This window comes from Thamnophis elegans, chromosome 8 (assembly GCF_009769535.1).
Source record: "Thamnophis elegans isolate rThaEle1 chromosome 8, rThaEle1.pri, whole genome shotgun sequence".
In the NCBI taxonomy this organism is placed as follows: domain Eukaryota; kingdom Metazoa; phylum Chordata; class Lepidosauria; order Squamata; family Colubridae; genus Thamnophis; species Thamnophis elegans.
The window spans coordinates 67226546-67246549 of record NC_045548.1 but is presented as its reverse complement, the minus strand read 5'-3'; the positions used below and the strand labels follow the sequence as shown (position 1 = coordinate 67246549).

General features: G+C 41.4%; 1 protein-coding gene across 10 annotated transcripts in view; it reads left to right on the top strand.

Moving 5' to 3' along the window:
• Positions 1-20004, top strand: part of MTSS1 (MTSS I-BAR domain containing 1) — a 170167-nt gene that overhangs the window by 137370 nt on the left and 12793 nt on the right. For 5 of the 10 annotated variants that reach the window (XM_032222242.1, XM_032222239.1, XM_032222240.1 and 2 more), the window contains 4 exons: positions 5952-6109; positions 8933-9040; positions 11004-11101; positions 15149-15359. In XM_032222242.1, coding sequence (XP_032078133.1) covers positions 5952-6109; positions 8933-9040; positions 11004-11101; positions 15149-15359 — 575 coding nt within the window. The remainder of the gene's footprint in view (positions 1-5951; positions 6110-8932; positions 9041-11003; positions 11102-15148; positions 15360-20004) is intronic. The other 5 variants (XM_032222244.1, XM_032222241.1, XM_032222237.1 and 2 more) reach the window with 2 other exon arrangements.

Sequence of the window (20004 nt, the reverse complement as noted above, 5' to 3'; positions counted from 1 at the left end):
ACTAATCTCATAAGCTTGAGAGGAATAAAACATGCTATATTATAGTGATTTTATTATAAAACAAGGAACTTTTGCTGAAAATTTACCGAACAACTGTGGTATTAAAAAAAAAGTTGGGTGTGACTCACTGCTTAACAACAGAAATTCTGATCTCAATTGTGGTTGTAAGTCGAGGATTACATGCAATGTGCGAGCATATGGGCCCCCAGAGACAGTTCATCCATTTCTTCTACAAAATGCATATCAAATTAGTTCAGGCATTCTTATCTACTGTCCGTGAATTGGTCTGACATATCTCTCCTCTTCCTTCTGTTGGCATTCTGAATGGCTTCTCTCAGAGGTCATGGAGAAGTAATGGATAGGTATGAGTGATTGGGTAGACGTGCTGGTGAAATGGAAGTAAGTGATATAGATATATGCTGTGTCCTAACTTTAATCTATGCAAGGAGATCCATCAAATGCAAATGATATGCTACATATTTTTTTTAAAAAAGGAGAACAGTTGTGAAAGTTGATAAAGAGAACTTTGAGCCAACCGCTTAGATCAGGGGTATCAAACTCAAGGCCCGCGGGTCAGCTCCACCTCGTGGGGTGGTTAGATCTGGCCTACAGGGCTGCCCTGGAAACAGTGAAGGATCAGCCCGCGGTGTTTCTGCCAGGGAAAAAGGAACATGGGAGGGCTACATCCGTTTTCCCTGGCAGAGGGTTGCGGGAGGCCGTCGCAGCCGAAAACGGAGATTGGGAGCCTGTTTTCGCTGAGCGAGCGCTCGGGCCACCACAGGCGCCCCGACACAAGTGATGTCAAGATGGCCATGCCCCCCCATCACCCACACCCCACCCGAGGTCAAACACAACCCTGATGCGGGCCTCAATGAAACCAAATTTGACACCCCTGCCTTAGATAGATGGAAAGCTAGGACTTTTGCTTCCAAGAACTATTGCAAATCGACTTCATCTTTAGCTAGTTGACAATATTCCTATTAAATAAGACCCCGAAGCTAATGTCTTCTTAAATTCCATCCTGGTAGTAGAAAACTGATTGAACAAGAATCAGTTTGAAACTCCTGTACATCTAAGCTCCTAGTTGCATTCATATGGCATCTCTCAGCCCTTAACAGGAGATTTAAGGCTTTAGTTTTGATTTAGTATTTTTAGGTATATATTGCCGACATGCACAGTTACACTTGAATAGCCAGCCCAAGCTCACTTCAGTTGTTCTTTTCTTTGAAATTCTGCTAACAATTGATATATCTTTGGTGGGCCTTAAAAATTGCAAGTAACCTTTAATAGGGATTGAATAAGTTTGCAGGAATGGTGTTCCCATCATCAATGATAAAGTTGATGAACCACAATTGTGGTTCCAACTTTTGTTCTGAAGATTAGTGGTAGCTGAGTGACTTGGAACCCCATGACCTAGGAAAACCATTCCTTGATGGGGAATAGAATAGAATAACAGAGTTGGAAGGGACCTTGGAGGTCTTCTGGTCCAACCCCCTGCTTAGACAGGAAACTCTACATCATTTCAGACAAATGGTTATCCAGCATTTTCTTAAAAACTTCTGGTGTTGGAGCATTTGCAACTTCTGGAGGCAAGTTGTTCCATTGATTAATTGTTCTGAGACAGGATTGATGATTGATTCAGCCTATCAAAAGGCCTCTTATTTGAAACCAAGCTGATTCTTGGTTGGTGGCTTCCATGGTACAAATTGAGGCTATAACCATTGCTACTTGTCTCTTCAGCTTCTTGTATTATGCTTCTTGATAGGTTGTAATAGTGTGATGGTTTAAGATACAAAAACAGTAATATTTGGAAAGCTCTTTGGAAGGCAGAAAAGATTGTTAGGGTAAAGGAAGTGAAATTACACATGAAGATTCAGAGATTGCATTCCTATAACACACAGTATTTATGGAATAAACTCATTTTCAAGACTTGCACAATGTGCCGAAACATAAACCAAATATCGTGAGTTTACATATTAAACCTCTAAAAGTCACAACTAAAGTTAACACCAATCAAACTAAGCTTGTTGTGCAAATATAATTAATGAGTGTTTATTTGACCTTGTTAAACATGTGTAAATATAAACACTGGGGTATGTGGGCTTCAGAATATTAATCTTTGTAATCCTTCATTTCTTGCAACTGTATTTTTTTATCCATATTATTCTACAGCTGAAATGGAAGATTTTTGTTTATCCACATGTAAAACGTGCTTTTTAATCCAAGGCTCAACCTCACACTAAGCCTTCTGAACCATCTCACAATTCCAGGTTGTCTTCTTATGCAGTGCCCTCTATGTCTTATGACATTTTTGATTGAATTAATGCCTCTGCCTTCCAAGGGGGGGGGGTATTGTTGAGCTAGGATTTAGGTACAGTATTTCCAACTCCAATCTGCAAATTAAATATAAACTCCGTAAAAGGCTATTAGCATATTAGAAGAATGTCATATGTTCTTAGAACACTTATTTTATAATATTGCTGAAAGATTATTTTGTAGGAGGTACATTTCATACATTAGAGATACGAATATTTGCAATGCTTTGAAATGTTGCAGTTTAAACTGAATTAGCTTACCTGTTTATTGAAATGTGTTTTTCTTGGTTAGATTCTTTTCCTTGTTTCTCTGTCAAAAATTTGCAGTTACACATAAATATGTGGATAAGCACGCACACCAACCTTTACTGTGTTATTCAAATGTTGTTTATAAATGGGGGTTTTCTTAAATTAGGGGTGGTCTGGGTTTTGGGTTTTTTTTTTTTAAGAGTAATGTCTCTTATCTCTGGAGGGACCATAAATCCTTCAATAAGTGTTCTTACATAACCTTCATATAGGCCAGTCTACAAAAGTCCTACTTTAAAAGACTTGTTCTTCCATCAATCTCTGCATTTGTCCCTACGTTTCTGGATAAGATTCAGGTTTATACTCTAGGGCAGTGTTTCTCAAACTTAGCAAATTTAAGATGTTGGACTTCAACTCCCAGAATTCCCCAGCCAACAAAAGTCCACAAATCTTAAAATTTGCAAAGTTTGAGAAACCTTACTTTAGGGTGTATATGGTCACATACCCTGATTGTATAAATGCTTTGTGTGCAGAATACAGCAAATCAATTCCACAGTATTTCTTCTTAAGAGAAACAAAGCACAAGTAATGGCGGGAAAAAACCCACTAGTACAGGGGTGTCAAACTCAAGGCCTGGGGGCTGGATTCGGCCCGCGGGGTGCTTAGATATGGCCCGCAGGGCCGCCCGGGAAACAGCAAAGGACTGGCCCATGGTGCTTCTGCCAGAAAAAACATGCAGCCCTCCCCAAGCTCCATGTTCGCTGGCAGAGAGCGGAGGAAGCTGTCGCAGACGAAAACAGAACTCAGAGCCTGTTTTCCCTGGCAAAGTGCTTAGGACACCACAAGCACCCCTGAAACGAGTGATGTCAAGCTGGCCACACCCATTCCCCCCTAAAGGTCAGACACAACCCTGATGTGGCCCTCAATGAAATCGAGTTTGACACCCCTGCTCTAGTAGAAAACCTGGGAAGGCAACGTAGGTCAAAATAAGAAGCATTATTAGGAAAGAGGGATAAAGTAGAAGACACCTTTCCATATTAAACAAGAATAGAACAGAACAGGAATAGAATAGAATAGAATAGGAATAGAACAACAGAACAGAAATAGAATAGAATAGAACAAAACCGAATAGAATTCTTTATTGGCCAAATGTGATTGGACACACAAGGAATTTGTCGTTGGAGCATATGATCTCAGTGTACATAAGGAGAATAAAATACATCATCAAGAATAAAAAGATACAACACTTAGTGATAGTCAAGGTTACTAAAAAGCTATCAAATAATAATAATAATGAGACATTTTCCTTGCCTTCTTGGACCTCAGCATTGCACTGTACAGATAGTCCTCGACTTACAACAGTTCACTTACTGACCGTTTGAAGTTACAACGGCACTGAAAAAAGTGACTCATGTCTATTTTTTCACACTTATGACCATTGCAGCATTCCCCAAGGTCACATGATTTATATTCGGATGCTAGGCAACGGACTCACATTTATGATGGTTGCAGTGTCCCTGGGTCACGTGATCCCCTTTTGTGACCTTCTGACAGGCAAAGTCAATGGGGGAAGCCAGATTCACTTAGCAACCGTGTTACTAACTTAACAACTGCGGTGATTCACGTAACAAACGGGATAAGGAAAAGTTTTTAAACGGGGCAAAACTCGCTGAACAAATTTCTTACTTAGCAACATAAATGTTGGGCTCAGTTGCTGTCGTAAGTCGAGGACCAGCTGTACTGATTCATATTGCACCACAAAGCAACCTGCACTCTCATGGCTGTGAATGGCAGAAGACAATTCCTAGTGTCAATCTTTGTTAAGAACCTAAAAATCTGATTTTTCTGTACAGAAAAAACTTATCCAGCATCCTAAAGTTTCTGTGTCTGCTTTGGAGGTTCAAATAAGCATCAGCTGCTGGGATTGTTCTCCATTAAGTAATATTGAGGGCAGAGGTGGGTCTCACATAAGTTTACCACCGGTTTGCCCCGCACGCACTTGCTTGCTTTATAAGCGTTGTGCGCCTTTTGTGCATGTATGCAGCCTTCTGCACATGTGCTTTGCTCATGCTGTGGCTTGCATGCATGCACACGGCTTAGAAAACGTGGGTAAATAGGATGGCATAGAGCCAGGGCGTCACTACCGGTTCACCCGAACCAGTCTGAACCGGCCGAATACCTCTGATTGAGGGTCATCGAACCTTGTTCCTCGTCATTCAATTCCATTGTAAAGTTACCGAAATTTGCTAATGAGGATTGTAATGTCTTTGACCATTTGCCGGTGTCTTACATATTATTATTATTATTTACATAATTAAGCTGACCGTGTCAGCTTTATTGAATGATTCTCATTTCTAAAATTATAAGGAAGGAAAGTAAACCTTTATATCTAATTTTATTGTGCCCCCCCCCCAAAAAAAACACAGTGTCCGCTACTTTTTTTCATCTAAGAAAACCCTAAACAGCTAGTCCAGCAAGGTTCCCCTGACCACCATCGAAGTCAAAATAGAAAAAAAAATGTCTATTTGTTTGGGAGCCATCCAAGATGAGACGCTGCATAAGTGCTCTAAATAAATAAATAAGTCTTGCCATCGATTTGCCTGAAAGGCAAATTTTAAATCTTTTTTTAAAAAAAATCTATGTAACCATCCTTGGAATAAAAATACAAGAATGTATTAGAATCCTGCTTTAAGTTAAAAGATGAAATACATTGCTGTTTATTTAGACAAGGTTACGTTGGTTGACTTTGATGTGATAGCCAACCATTTGATATGTTTCCATACATTGCTATGGTTGTGAGTTTGTCTCCCTGGAAGACAATGGTCCAAATATTCACGGCCTTTATTGAGAACTAGCTAATAACCTGGGGTTGCCCGGGTATTTATTTATTGGGGGGGATGTCTGGACCAAACATAATTTCTAATGTTAGATTTCCCCCCCTACCATAGGGAACCCTCTTGTGGAGTACTGCAAGGCTGTTACCATGGCAACTCCACTGCACTGTACAGTAGAAGCCATTTTAAGGCACAACAGGCAGTGTCTTAACAGAATACACACCCTGAGAGGTGTTAGGGGTGTATTACCCCCCACAGTATTTTTTTTCCAGAGAGTAAGTCATCTATGTACCAAGTTCGTTTGAAATTACTCGAGGAATTCCAGAGTTATGCTGGAACAAACACACACACACACACACATACACACACGTATATATGTATGTATGTATGTATGTATGTATGTATGTATGTATATATATATATATATATATATATATATATATATATATATATATATATATATATATATAGAGAGAGAGAGAGAGAGAGAGAGAGAGAGAGAGAGAGAGATTGTTTGGGCTTGTAACAACTTTTGTTTTTCCTCTGTTGTGAACAGGGAGAGGAGACATCCAACCTCAGCTGGACAGTGCCCTGCAGGATGTGAACGATAAATATCTTCTCCTTGAAGAAACGGAAAAACAGGCTGTTAGAAAAGCACTGATTGAAGAACGTGGCCGATTCTGTTCATTTATTTCTATGCTGCGTCCTGTAATTGTGAGTTCCATTCCCAATGCTTTTGTTGTTCACCTGTCTTTGAGAGAGAGTGAAGTATTTCTACAGTAGCATATTGTATTTCTGATTCCTGTGTATGTTTAAATATCCATAACCTACTTAATGCTTCTTCCCTCACGTATGCACTTATGCGCAAAAGGACCGTGACCAGATGAGATAGACAGTAGCCATCAAATAAATGTGCAGCATACTGTAAATGTTGCTTTGGATATGAACACCAGCAGCTAGAATGGAAGACTTTCATGGACTCTTTCAATAAAAACATATTTGAAAGGGTTCTGTGTGGTCCATATTCTGAAGGATCACTATTGTGTAGATCCTCTCTTTTATACACACCATGAAAGGGGGTTGTCTGAAGAATATTATGGGCCATTTCAGGAATCTTTGGAAGAATTATATGGCTAAATTTGGTAATCAAGTTGCTGATCTTGTCGATGAGAAAAGTTGGCAGTTCAAATCCCTAGCACCGCGTAACAGAGTGAGCTCCCGTTACTTGTCCCAGCTTTTGCCAACCTAGCAGTTCGAAAGCATGTAAAAGTGCAAGTAGAAAAATAGGAACCACCTTTGGTAGGAAGTAACAGTGGCCACATGGCCATGGAGACGTCTTCTGACAGTGCTGGCTCTTTGGCTTTGAAACTGAGATAAGCACCGCCTCCTAGAGTCTGGAACGACTAGTACATATGCAAGGGGAACCTTTACCTATGCAATGAATATGATCATTTGCAAGGATGGGAAGTGTCACAATGTTCCAAGAATGCCTTATTATTTTTTGGCGGTTGATGTACAGTAATATTAGATTATTTCAGAATATGGCCTTCTTGAATTCTGTGGAACTTCAGTAAAATATATAGATCCACACAATAAAACAATGACAAAATGTTGGGGTGCGTGAGATTCTTGTAGAGTGCAGTATGAGGGTGACGATGGCCTATCTTTACAGATCAATTTAAGGACACACAGTGAAGGTTTGAGCTTAAAAGACCTTTCTATTCCTCCATTTCAGTTTTATTTTATTTACCTGGTCCTTTCAATTCCCTGCGTACCCTTAGATTTATTTATTCAATATTTTCTATGAAGCCTAAATATTCTCGGGCAAGGTAACAAATATATGAAAAGTATTAAAGTAGCTAGTTAAGAATTGCAAATAATCAAGAGGCTTTGAAAGCTGGGAAAATTTTAAATTAGTTGCTTGGCAATGATAACTGCAAATTGGGTGACAGTCAACACTTCTGGGATTGAATTCTCGTAATCCGTTTTCATTTCTACTTCATCTACCTCCCTCTTTGAGACTAAGAAGTAATTTCTGTTGGAAACGACAGAGACCTTGTGCAAAGGGTGCCCTGGGAAATTAGGAATAGGAAAATAGAATTGCTATTGAGCATGGCGGAAATGAGAGAATTGCTGCTTAGTTCTCCTCTTTGCTCCTCTGAATGAATCCATTCTGTCAAAGACTCTTTGTAAACTGGATCTGAATACTGGAAGTGTATCTTGCAGAAGGAAAAAATGTAACTAGACTGCACTATTGGACTACTCCTTGGCCATATAACCATTGTAGATCACCTTCCCATTCAGAACTTCCAGATTGCTTTACAATATGTCTGCATCAGAGGTGGTATTCTACCAGTTTGGACCGGTTCGCCCGAACCGGTAGCAGAAATTGTGGGTGGCCCTGCCCACCCGCCCCAGTTCTATGGCATCCCATTTAGACCCTTTTTTAGCCAAAAGCGCATGCGCAGAGGTGGCACGTGCAACTGAGGCAGCCATGAAATCCTCTTACCTTCGCTACCGGTTTGGAACCGGGAGCATGTGCATGCTCGATTAGGTCACACATGGGGCTTCTACACATGCACAGAACCTTATGCACAGAGCATCCAGGATGACATCTGGGCATGTGGGCGGAGCCTCTGGCTACCTCTGCTGCTACTGGTTCACTCAAACTGGGGCGAACCAGCAGAATACCACCTCTGTATCAAGACCATAAATGAATACCACCTCTGGTCTGTATATGTTATTATATGTAAATAAAAAGAGGTGCGCAATGGCTCAGTGGTTAAAGACGCCGAGCTTGTGACCCGGAAAGGTGACAGCCCAGGTTCGAGACCCGAGTGCCGTGCGACGGAAGAGTTCCTGTCCTTGCCCCAGCCTCTGCCAACCTAGCACTTCGAAAGCATGCAAATGCGAGTAGATAAATAGGTACCACTTCAGTGGGAAGTATAATCATGCTGGTGACATAATCACGGAAGTGTCTTTGGACAATGCTGGCTTCTTCGGAGGAAATGTAGTACCTCCTTCTAGAGTCAGACACAACTGGACAGGGGAAACCTTTACCTTTATATGTAGATGAAGTTATCTCTTCCTTCCTTCTTCCTTACCCAAATCATGAATTTGGAAAATGTGCCTCCCCAAATTCATACTTAGAGCTAGATAAGGAGGTTTTATAACTCCTGTTAGCTCAGTGGTCACCAACTGGTGGTCCACAAGAAAGTTTTGGTGGTCCACAGAAAAAGTATTTGCATTTTTATATTGCACTAAATACTATTTTATCTAATAAAAAAATAATATTAGTGGTCCACGGGATTTAAAATTACGAATTTAGTGGTTTCTGAGGTCCGAAAGGTCGGTGACCCCTGTGTTAGGTTGTTTTAATGGGTATTGTGAGAATAAAGTATTGAAGAAATAAAGATCTGCCATTCTGTATTTCCATGTTGTACTAAGATTGTCCTCTCTTCACAGAACCGAATACACAATAAAACTGAGTTCTCATCAGCAATAACAGATTCTCTATTACAAAAAAAAATATTCTAGGAAGAAGAAATATCAATGCTGGGAGAAATAACTCATCTACAGACCATATCGGAAGATCTGAAAAGCCTCACCATGGACCCACACAAGCTGCCATCATCAAGTGAACAGGTACACTTGTTTATTGGGACCCCTGACTCAAAAATAGTAAGGCAGTCCTTGACTTAACACCCATTCATTTAGTGGCCTTGAGAAGTTACACTGCTTTTGAAAAAAGTGACATCACCAGTTTCCGAAGCAGCATCCCCGTGGTCACATGATCAAAATTCAGACACTTGGCAACTGGCGTGTACTGGTGACGGCTGCACTGTCCCAGGGTCAGGTGATCACCTTTTGCGACATTCTGACAAGCAAATGGGGAAGCCAGATTCTCTTAAATCCCTATGTTATTAACTTGCACCTGCAGTAATCCACTTAACTGTGGCAAGCAAAGTTGTAAGATATTGTAAGTTGTAAGATAACAACTGTTCTCGCTTAGCAACAGGATTTGGGGCTCAGGTACAATTGTAAATTGAAACCTACAGCTTCTTTTCATTCATTTGGGGGATTAGGCGGAAACAAACAGAGATAGTTACATTGCTTGATTTTTTTTGCAAGAACTGGCCTATTGGAGCAAGTTTTTTAATGCAGTAAGTTGGTTCTGAAGTAGATGTCTATGGAGATCCTCAGTCATCCAGGTCATGGTTATTCCAAAGGTGCTTTTTGAAGAGGCAACTGGACTTTCTGGTTTTTCTTTGAAGACATTTCGCTTCTCATCCCAAGAAGCTTCTTCAGCTCTGACTGGATGGTGGGGAATCAGAGCTGAAGAAAAGCTTCTTGGATGAGAAGTGAAACATTTTCAAAGAAAAAAACCAGAAAGTCCAGTTGCCTCTTGAAAAAGCACCTTTGGGATAGTTTTGAAGTAGTTACAGGATTCATATAACATGCAAGAGAGCCAGTTTCCTGTAATCAGGCCAAAAACCAAGAGAAGGTGAGTTCTAGTCACCTTCGGCACAAAACCAACTGGGTGACTTTGGGCCAGTCACACACTCTCAGCCCTAGGAAGGAGGCAATAGCAAACCACCAAAACCAAAGTCTTGCCATGAAAACTGCAGAGGTTAGTTTAGGTAATCGCAAGTCAAAACTAATTCAAGCATTTATACAAAATATGCATAATAAGAAAGAGATTTCATTTCAGTCCATTGTTTTCGTTGGAATATGTGAACACATAATTTGGATGTTGTTCTCACAGGTAACAAATTTGTCTTGGTTTTTATTTCATCTAAACATAGGATGTATTTATCAAAGACTTTAAAATATATATTGAGGGATGCACAATTGAATATTGCAGTGCATAATGTATAGGCCAATGGTGGCATTTTTTTTATTCCGTTTATTCAATTATCAGTGTTCTGTAATATGCTTAGTACTGTATTGTCTCTGATGTTTTTGGACTGTTTGCTAGATTTTGCATCCCTGAAAATCTGACCCTGACTTATTTTATAATTCTCGGAATCACCCAAGACATAGTGATCGTTTATTTTGGTTCATGGGTTATATTGCATTGCTATCAGAGGAGCTGATAATTATAAGTAGTAAAGAGCAGTGTTACTTAACCTTGGCAACTTGAAGATAAGAGGACCTCCCAGAATTCCCTAGCCAGCCTTGAATTTGGGACACAAAATCCACACATCTTCAAACTGCCACGGTTGCGAAACTCTGGCGTAAAGTCATTGATAACAGTTAACAGATTAACCGTGTTTAATGTTATAATACAACTCTCAGCTTTTAATTTTGAGGCACTAATGAAATACGCTAGGAGAATTTTTCGATCCAGTTAAAACTGCCCCCAATTTTTGGGGCACCAGGGACCAGTTCCGTGGAGAGAGGTTTTTCCGTGGACCGGAAGGGGCGTGGTTTTGCATGCTGCCTGCATCCCGTGGATGGGGCTTCGCTTGTTTGCATGGACCATTTCTGACCGGTGCCAGTGCCGGTTCACACAGACTGGGGGCTGGGGATCTCTGAGTTAGAATTCCCCAAACCAGCCCTTTAAAGTCAACCTTGATCTTTCATGGTGATTCTTTCTTTTTTCCAGGTAATTCTCGATTTGAAAGGTTCCGACTACGGCTGGTCCTATCAGACTCCTCCTTCTTCTCCTAGCACCACCATGTCCAGAAAATCCAGCGTGTGCAGGTAAGCGTGGCACACTTTGTTTAAGATTTTGAATTTGGACCAGGAAAGCCCAACATCACATTCTTAATGGAACTCATTCTGTGTCCATCACTCTCAGCCACCTAGCTTTTCTTATCGGGAAGATAAGACAACGTATACATTTAATGAATGAATAAAAAACACACTTCAATTGCATGGGAATTTAATTAAGAGTAAACCCCACGTACCTCTCTTTCAGCAACCAGAGGGCTGTGGAAAAACAGGATAAAATGCAGTAAATAAAATGAAATAATCCTGTTTCTTAAGGAGCCCTGTTGTTTAAATTTTTTTGGCGTATTTGGATTTGAACTTAGAACATTCAGCAAGTCTAACGCGATCATTTTGTAACTGATTGAGCCATCATTTCTGCTGAGTTTTGTCAGCTTTTCCATTATTCATTTGTGGCGCTGAATTTAGTTGCAATCCTTATGTCCTGACCCAGGTTGTGTATGTAGATGCATGTACCGGTAAAGTATTTTATTGCACTGCTAAATCACAACAGACGGTCCTTCAGGGATGTTAATAAACCCCCATCCCATCTCCCCCCTGCCCCCCCCCAAAAAACCACCCACAGTCAAAGTAACACAGTCCCACTAGCTGAGTCCAATAGTCACCAGAAACAAGCCCCCAAATAGGAAGAAAGTCTACAAATCCAGTGCAGAGGCTGCAAAAACGAAATCCCTAAACCACAATCCAGAGTCAGAATCCGTCAAGGAAGCTATGCAAATCCAGAGGCTGAAACATGAGTTGGAGCCCAGAAGTCAAGGTTTCCCAACGTCCTGGGAGTGCGAGCCAAGGCAAGCAGTTGCTCCCAACAAAGGCACGCTCCCCTGGTTAGCCCAAGCCAAGTGTTCCTTACCGTGACCCGTCAAAACCGCGGTCGACTAAAGCGCGCCCGACTAAAGCGCGTACGTGATGTCATCAGCAGCGCGACAAATAAAATTAAAAATAAATTAAATTAAAATTAAAATAAAATTAAAGCAAGCTGATTCACATAAAGGTAAGGGTTAGGGTTAGGGTTAGGTTTAGGTTAAGGGTTAGGGTTAGGTTTAGGGTTACGTTAAGGGTTAGGGTTAGGGTTAGGTTAAGGGTTAGTGTTAGGTTTAGCGTTAGGTTAAGGGTTAGGTTTAGGGTTAGGGTTAGGTTAAGGGTTAGGCTTAGGGTTAGGTTTGGGGGGGATAGGGTAAGGTTTTCGCTTTAATTTTAAATTTACCGCTCACAGCGCGATGTTTTCGTCGCGCTGTGATGACGTCACGTACGTGCTTTCGTCGAGCGCGCTTTAGTCTACCACGGTTTTGTGGTGGAACCGTTCCTTACAAGGAGAAGTAGGGCAGCCTCCTCCCATCAGCCTCACAGGCCTCCTCTGAGCTTCCCTCCGCTCCATTCCCCATGCCCTCGGATCAGGTGGGGGAGGCAGCGAGAGGGGAATCTGTTGTCTCTCATCACCACTGCCTGTCTGCAGCCAATCTTCTCCAGCATTTGTGAAGGTATGCAGCTCCCCATACGGGTCAACCACTTCCCCCCAATGCTGGAAGGGCCTGGGGCAGCATTGTCCTCGGCTCCTGGACTCCCCAGAGGTTCCAGGGAAGATGTGCCATCCCCATCGGATGGTCCCGGTTCCAATCCCGTCTCCAAACCAGGATCTGACGGGGCCATGACACCCTACTACTTAACATTTTGGAATCCCGAGGTGTCTCCAAAGCCGGATAACATTTTCATTAAAAATTTCTGTTGATTTGCTTGCTAATATTTGAGCGATTCAGAAATGCCTAAGGTCGAGGATTCCAGTGCTTTATTTTTTTTTTTACCCAAAGCAGCTTGAGAAAATTAAAAGGTATCTTTTCATTGAGTCGGTTTACCTGTTTAATTGCTGATTCAGAGCCTGCTCTTCTCTGCGCTGCTCTCCTGACCTTGAACCTTTAAGGTGGAATAAAAGAACGAGAACTAATTATGAAGGGACTTTAGTTGCCCAGCACAGTGGTCTCCAACCTTGGCAACTTTAAGACTTGTGGACTTCAACTCCCAGAGTTGAAGCTTTGCTGGTGGAGGAACCATGGGAGTTGAAGTCCACAAGTCTTAAAGTTGCCAAGGTTGGAGACCGCTGGCCTAGCGGATTAAAATATCTGAGTGCATCAAATGTCTTGTCAAAACATTTAGGATAAAGTTGTTTGTTGTTAGATGCAATAGCTGTGGAACTGTTCAGCACTGTTTCAATATGTTAATTTTTGTTTGTGTGTCCTGGAACTCTTGAGATGCCTTCTCTACCTCCTCCAAGAAACTGTTTTTCTTGTGGCTAAAACAGTTGACCGCATGCACACCTAATTCCTTGCTTCTTCCCAGGTGTTTTGAAACCTTACTTTTCTCCTTTTCTCCAGCAAAAGGAAAAAAACTTCCTGCTGTCTCTTCTGTCCTTTCATTTCTCCACAGCCCCGATGCTCTCACATTATTATCACTTTATTTTAAAATGTTTGCCTTTCTAAATCACACGGATTGGAGATGCTGTAACAGCATCCGTGGCATGAGAGAAAAAGAGAGAGCAGTTCATTTGCATTCCCATGCAAAGTTAGCCCTCCGTGCATGCCTTTATATATAGTATCTATATCCAAGAGAGCTATAGATATTTATGTTGATGGCGGGAAACACTGGGCTTTTAAAAATGCAGTATCCTGAAAGGTAAAAGGAAAATGGCAGTGTTCTGACCTAGGTGTCACAAAATCACGAAACAGACTCCTTGTCCCGAAAAATACCCCTTTTTAGTTGGCTAATGTGAATTCCTAGCATTCACTTACAGAAAAGTTCTGGCAAAAAGCCTTTCAAGGATGAATTGCAACAACAGACCTTATCAGTCCTTGTATAGTTGCCAGGCTGATAGATAAGCAAACTAATGGTCTCCTGCAAACACCACTCCCCTTTGATTTCTCTTTATTCCCTATGGGTGAAGCCATTCAGTGTCCACTTGTACATTTACTCCCAAGTCGACCCTGTTCCTTAATTGTTCCCTTCACCTGGCAGCTCTGCGCATCAACCTCCTCACTGTCAGCTGCCAGCTCCACAGGCTGCTGGAGTGCCACAACAGGCAGGCTGTAAGTCTTATAGCCAAAGACGGCAAGACGTTGTTGCAAGGAGATGCGTGGTGTTGGCGATGACCAAATAAGCCACATTGCTCCTTCACTGGTCCTCCAAGAGGCTGCTATTACACCTTAAAATAAATCCATAACAATTTTCACTTTGCTGCCTTGTGTTATCAGAGTATTGGAATCAACAAGATTAAAGCAGGAGTGATCCTTCAAGGTTTTGAGAATGGCCCCTGGAACCCAACAGACATCCCTGAAGTTTTGTCAAGGAGTAAAGAGTGTTGTCAAATTGTTGGGCCAACAGCTGAGAGAATCCCGGGGGTACCAAAACCTTTTAGAACGTTGTGCCCTTTCACCCCTAGCTATTCTCCTGGAAGAAATTCTGAGACACCTCAGGCAACCAGCACGGGATTATTTTTACGTTCAGTTGTAGCTTTTCCAAAGCACCTGAAGGCCAGGCAAGGAATAGTGGATGGAAACTGATCAAGGAGAGATTCAACCTGGAAATAAGGAGAAAATTTCTGAGTGAGAACAATCAGCCCATGAAACAGAAGTTGCCTTCGGAAGTTGTGGGAGCTTCATCACTGGAAGCTTTCAAGAAGATATAGGACCATTTGTCAGAAATGGTGTAGGGTCCCCTGGTTGGGTGGGGGAGTTTGGACAAGATGACCTACAAGGTCCCTTCCAACTTTGTTAATCTGTAAGATTAGAATTTGAGCATCACTCCCTTGATGTGCCATTTTCTGTCTGGTTACTAAGGATACTGCAGCAAACCTATGGCTTAAAACTACTTCTTCCGGTTTCACCATTTTATGATTTGCGCATGCCTAGCCGGGGATCCATGGGACGTTAATTGTATTGTGCCGGTTTCTCCCTACCTACCCCTTTTTGTTCTGTTTCGTTCCCCTCCTCTCCCCTTCCCCTTGCCCCCATTCTCTTCCTTTGTATCTCACAGCAGTCTGAACAGTGTAAACAGTAGTGACTCCCGGTCAAGTGGCTCGCATTCTCACTCACCCAGTTCACACTATCGCTACCGCAGCTCCAATCTGCCTCAGCAGGCACCAATGAGGCTCTCCAGTGTCTCCTCGCACGACTCTGGATTCATGTCCCAGGACGCTTTTCAATCCAAGTCACCGTCCCCGATGCCGCCCGAAGCCCCCAACCAGGTATGTCTTCAACTCTTGTGGTGTGATGGTGATGGCTTATCTGGTAACTCTGGGGGAGAAAGGAAGGCTAGCTTTGGAGAACTCCAGGAGGTCCTCCAGCCAAAGTTGGCTATCTGCATTCTGCATTCTTGTTGAATTGTATCTTACGTTTGGCTTCGAAAAATCTTGAATAGCCTTAAACCCTCCAACAGCTTAGGAGGTGTAGCTGAAATTAGCTTGTCATTGATAAAGAGAAGCCTAGAAGATGGCTTGTCTCCCATAGGAAATCTGTCTCACCAATAGCGATAAAACGTATATACCACTTCACAGTGCTTTACAGCCCTCCCTAAGTGGTTTACAGAGTCAGCCTATTGCCCCCAACAACCTGGCTTTTCATTTTATCGACCTCAGAAGGATGGAAGGCTCAGTCAACCTTGAGCTTGGTGAGATTCGAACTGCCAAATTGCAGGCAGCCGGCAGTCAGCAGAAGTTGCCTGCAGTACTGCGTCCTAACCACTGCGCCACGGCTGCTCTTAAAAATAGAAAGCCCTTTTATGTCTTTTAACATGTCATACTCTGTAATACCTTGAAAATTGAGGTAGCAAAATTGGATATGCAAGCAAGTAGGATAGATGATTCAGGACGAGTATTAGCTGCTAGTCAAGATTTCCTAGTATGTTCTCTGTCATTTTTGGGGCAAAACACACTCAAGCTTAGATTTTATATAACACCCAATTTCTTATAAATTGTCTTAATCCATGATCCCTGATTTCAAGAATTAGCATTATGTTAGTATGTTGGCTATGTCTGAGGCCATCTTAATTGCTACAGGCAGAAATGAACAACCTGTGGCATGTGAATGAACTACAGTTCTCATCAGTCCTAGCCACCATAGACAAAGGTACATGGATTTCTAGCTCAGTATGAGTTTATCAGTATCTACAGGTAATCCTCGATTTACAGCAGTTCATTTAGTGGCCGTTCAAAGCTACAGTGCGACTGAAAAAAGTGATTTATGACCATTTTTCACATGACCCTTGTGTCAGAGTCTGTAGCTATCCAGCTAGCACGCAAGTAAATAATTCAGTAGGATTCATTTAAAGAAGAAACTTCTTTATACACAATAATATATAACATGATGCATGTATACAATACCCATGCAGCTCTTGTAACATATATAAACTTCTTTATATACGATAATATAAAACATGATGCATGTATACAATATCCATGCAGCTTTTGTAACGTATATAAACTTCTTTATACACAATAATATAAAACATGATGCATGTATACAATACCCATGCAGCTGTTGTAACGTATATAAACTTCTTTATATACGATAATATATAACATGATGCATGTATACAATACCCATGCAGCTGTTGTAACGTATATAAACTTCTTTATATACGATAATATAAAAAATGATGCATGTATACAATACCCATGCAGCTCTTGTAACGTATATAAACTTCTTTATATACGATAATATAAAAAATGATGCATGTATACAATACCCATGCAGCTCTTGTAACGTATATAAACTTCTTTATATACGATAATATAAAAAATGATGCATGTATACAATACCCATGCAGCTGTTGTAACGTGGTAGCAAGTATAAGGAGTAGAAGCAAGGATCAGAACTAGAAGTAGAAGCAAAGAGTAAGGACAAACACTCTTATATACACAGAACAGTTAAGCTAAGTCACGCTCAGGCTCCGAGCCATCTGACATGGCTCATAACAAATCCTGTGTCTCCATCACCAAACAGTTCCCATTGGCTGGCTTGTTGTTATGGCTACTCCAGTTCATAATATACTGACTCAGTTCATTTAGTGGCCGTTCAAAGCTACAGTGCGACTGAAAAAAGTGATTTATGACCGTTTTTCACATGACCCTTGTGTCAGAGTCTGTAGCTATCCAGCTAGCACGCAAGTAAATAATTCAGTAGGATTCATTTAAAGAAGAAACTTCTTTATTCACAATAATATATAACATGATGCATGTATACAATACCCATGCAGCTCTTGTAACATATATAAACTTCTTTATATACGATAATATAAAACATGATGCATGTATACAATATCCATGCAGCTTTTGTAATGTATATAAACTTCTTCATACACAATAATATAAAACATGATGCATGTATACAATACTCATGCAGCTGTTGTAACGTATATAAACTTCTTTATATACGATAATATATAACATGATGCATGTATACAATACCCATGCAGCTGTTGTAACGTGGTAGCAAGTATAAGGAGTAGAAGCAAGGATCAGAACTAGAAGTAGAAGCAAAGAGTAAGGACAAACACTCTTATATACACAGAACAGTTAAGCTAAGTCACGCTCAGGCTCCGAGCCATCTGACATGGCTCACAACAAATCCTGTGTCTCCATCACCAAACAGTTCCCATTGGCTGGCTTGTTGTTATGGCTACTCCAGTTCATAATATACTGACTCATTGCAGCATCCCCACAGTCACATGATCAAAATTTGAATGCTTGGCAACTGACTCACATTTATGACGGTTGCAGTGTCACGTGGTCAGCTCTTGTGACCTTCTGATAAGCAAAGTCAATGGGGAAGCTGGATTCACTTAACAACTAACTTAACAGCTGCAGTGTTTCACTTAATGACTGTGGCAAGGAAGTGGGCAAAAGTCACTTAACAACTGTCTTGCTTAGCAACACAAACCTTGGGCACAGTTGCGGTTGTAAGTTGAGGACTACCTGTAGTGGCTTATCCATCTCTGATAGAGGATATTTTCAGAAATGTGCGAGCTGAAGCCATGAATATTTGCAAGAGGTTGACAAAAGCTGCGTTCGACACCAACAGCTGTCTCTTTTGGATGTGCGTGTGAGTGACAACATGATCCAAAAGGGTGGGGTTTGTGTCACTGCAGGAGATACTGTTTAGCTCCCTAGAAAGAATGCTTGTTATTGACCAACTTTGCCTTTAATGCCACGTGTAATCTCTGAAATTTCAGTCTTGAAATCTTTTTAACTCTTGGTCCTTAAAAATGGCCAACAAAGAGAAATTTTGCTGTAATAGAATAGGAAAATTATCAACAGCGAGTAATTGTAGCAAATGGTTTACTGAGCCTAACTTCACTTAGATGCAAAATTATATTAAAACTAAGGCCTATCTGGTTCTGGCAGTTACATGCCGTATATTAATTGATAAATCATAGTCCATACAAGTCACCTTTCAAAAATAAACCATAGAGATTATCAGCATAGTTTAAGTACATAAACGAAAGTATATTTTTCCTCCTTTAGTACGGCAGTTGTGTTTGAAGTCCTGCTAGGAAGAGAGTGCCAACTAACTTGCTTGACAGATTTCCCTGAAAGCTGTTCATTGTGCGCAGTTTGTGTTATAACCAACTGACAAGCCGTAACTTTTGCAGCTTGCGTATTAAGGGCTGGGTGTGACAAAGAAATAGTCGTACAATGCCATATGTTGTGTTTGAAAGCAAAATATTGTCTCTAACAGAAACACTGTGGTGAAAACCACCTCCCACCCACCTCCTTTTTAGGATGCTTTTTATGTATTTTTAATGTCTCGTTCTCTGTTGCTGAGGGACAAAAGAATGCATTCCACAGGTCTCGCAGCTCTTCCAAAGAGTGGAAGAAGAGGGGGTTTTCATGTTCCATTTCAAAATTATGCCATATTATTGAGCACTTCTGAGGTGTTGTTTAGACTGTAAGAGAAAGGGTGGTTGACTCAAAAGAGAAATAAGCATTTCTGTCAGTTAGTATATTTGTATAAAATGCAACTACTTGTATGTGAAAAGAAGGCCAGATGAGAATTTTCTTCCTCTGTCCTTCTGAAGTTGAAGCCATAAGAGTAGTACTATTTCTCCTTGCTTCCTTCCTTCCTTCCTTCCTTCCTTCCTTCCTCCCTCCCTCCCTCCCTCCCATCCATCCCATCCCATCCCATCACCCTCCCTCTCTCCGTCCCTCATCCCATCTCATTGTTCCTTCCTCCCCTTCCCTATCTCCTCCCTCGCTTTTAGAAACAGAAATACGGTATTTTTTGGAGTATAAGACACACCTTCCCCCCCCCCCCCCAAAGAGGGTGAAAATCTGGGTGCATCTTATACACTGAATACAGCATTTTTAGCCTCCCGAAACAGCGCCCCCTTTGCAAAAATGGACGTGCAGCGGGTTTGGGAGGCCTGCAAAGTGCTCCTGAGGGCTGGGAAGGGCAAAAACGAGCGAAAAATGGGCCTTTTGGATGAGGGCACCACCCCCAGAAGCACTCCACATGCCTCCCAAAGCCTATGTATGTCCTGTTTTCGTGAAACACGGGCCAGTTTTTGCTCGTTTTTGCCCCACTCCGCCAGCCCCCAGAACTTTGCAGGCCTCTCAAACTCTGCATGCCCTGTTTTTCACAAAAAAACAAAGCATGCAGAAGGTTTGGGAGGCCTGCAGAGTGCAAAACCTTTTTTTAAAAAAATTACCTCTTCAAAATCTTGGTCTGTCTTATACTCCGGTGCGTCTTATAGTCTAAAAATACGGTAAATAAGCACGGTAGGATCCTGTGTTTTGTCTGCCCCATAATAAAGAAGAGAGTCCATGAGCTGAGTGGTAGCTTGGTAGCTACTTGCCAGGACTTTAGCTACAGGCTTTTCCTATCCTAGAAATT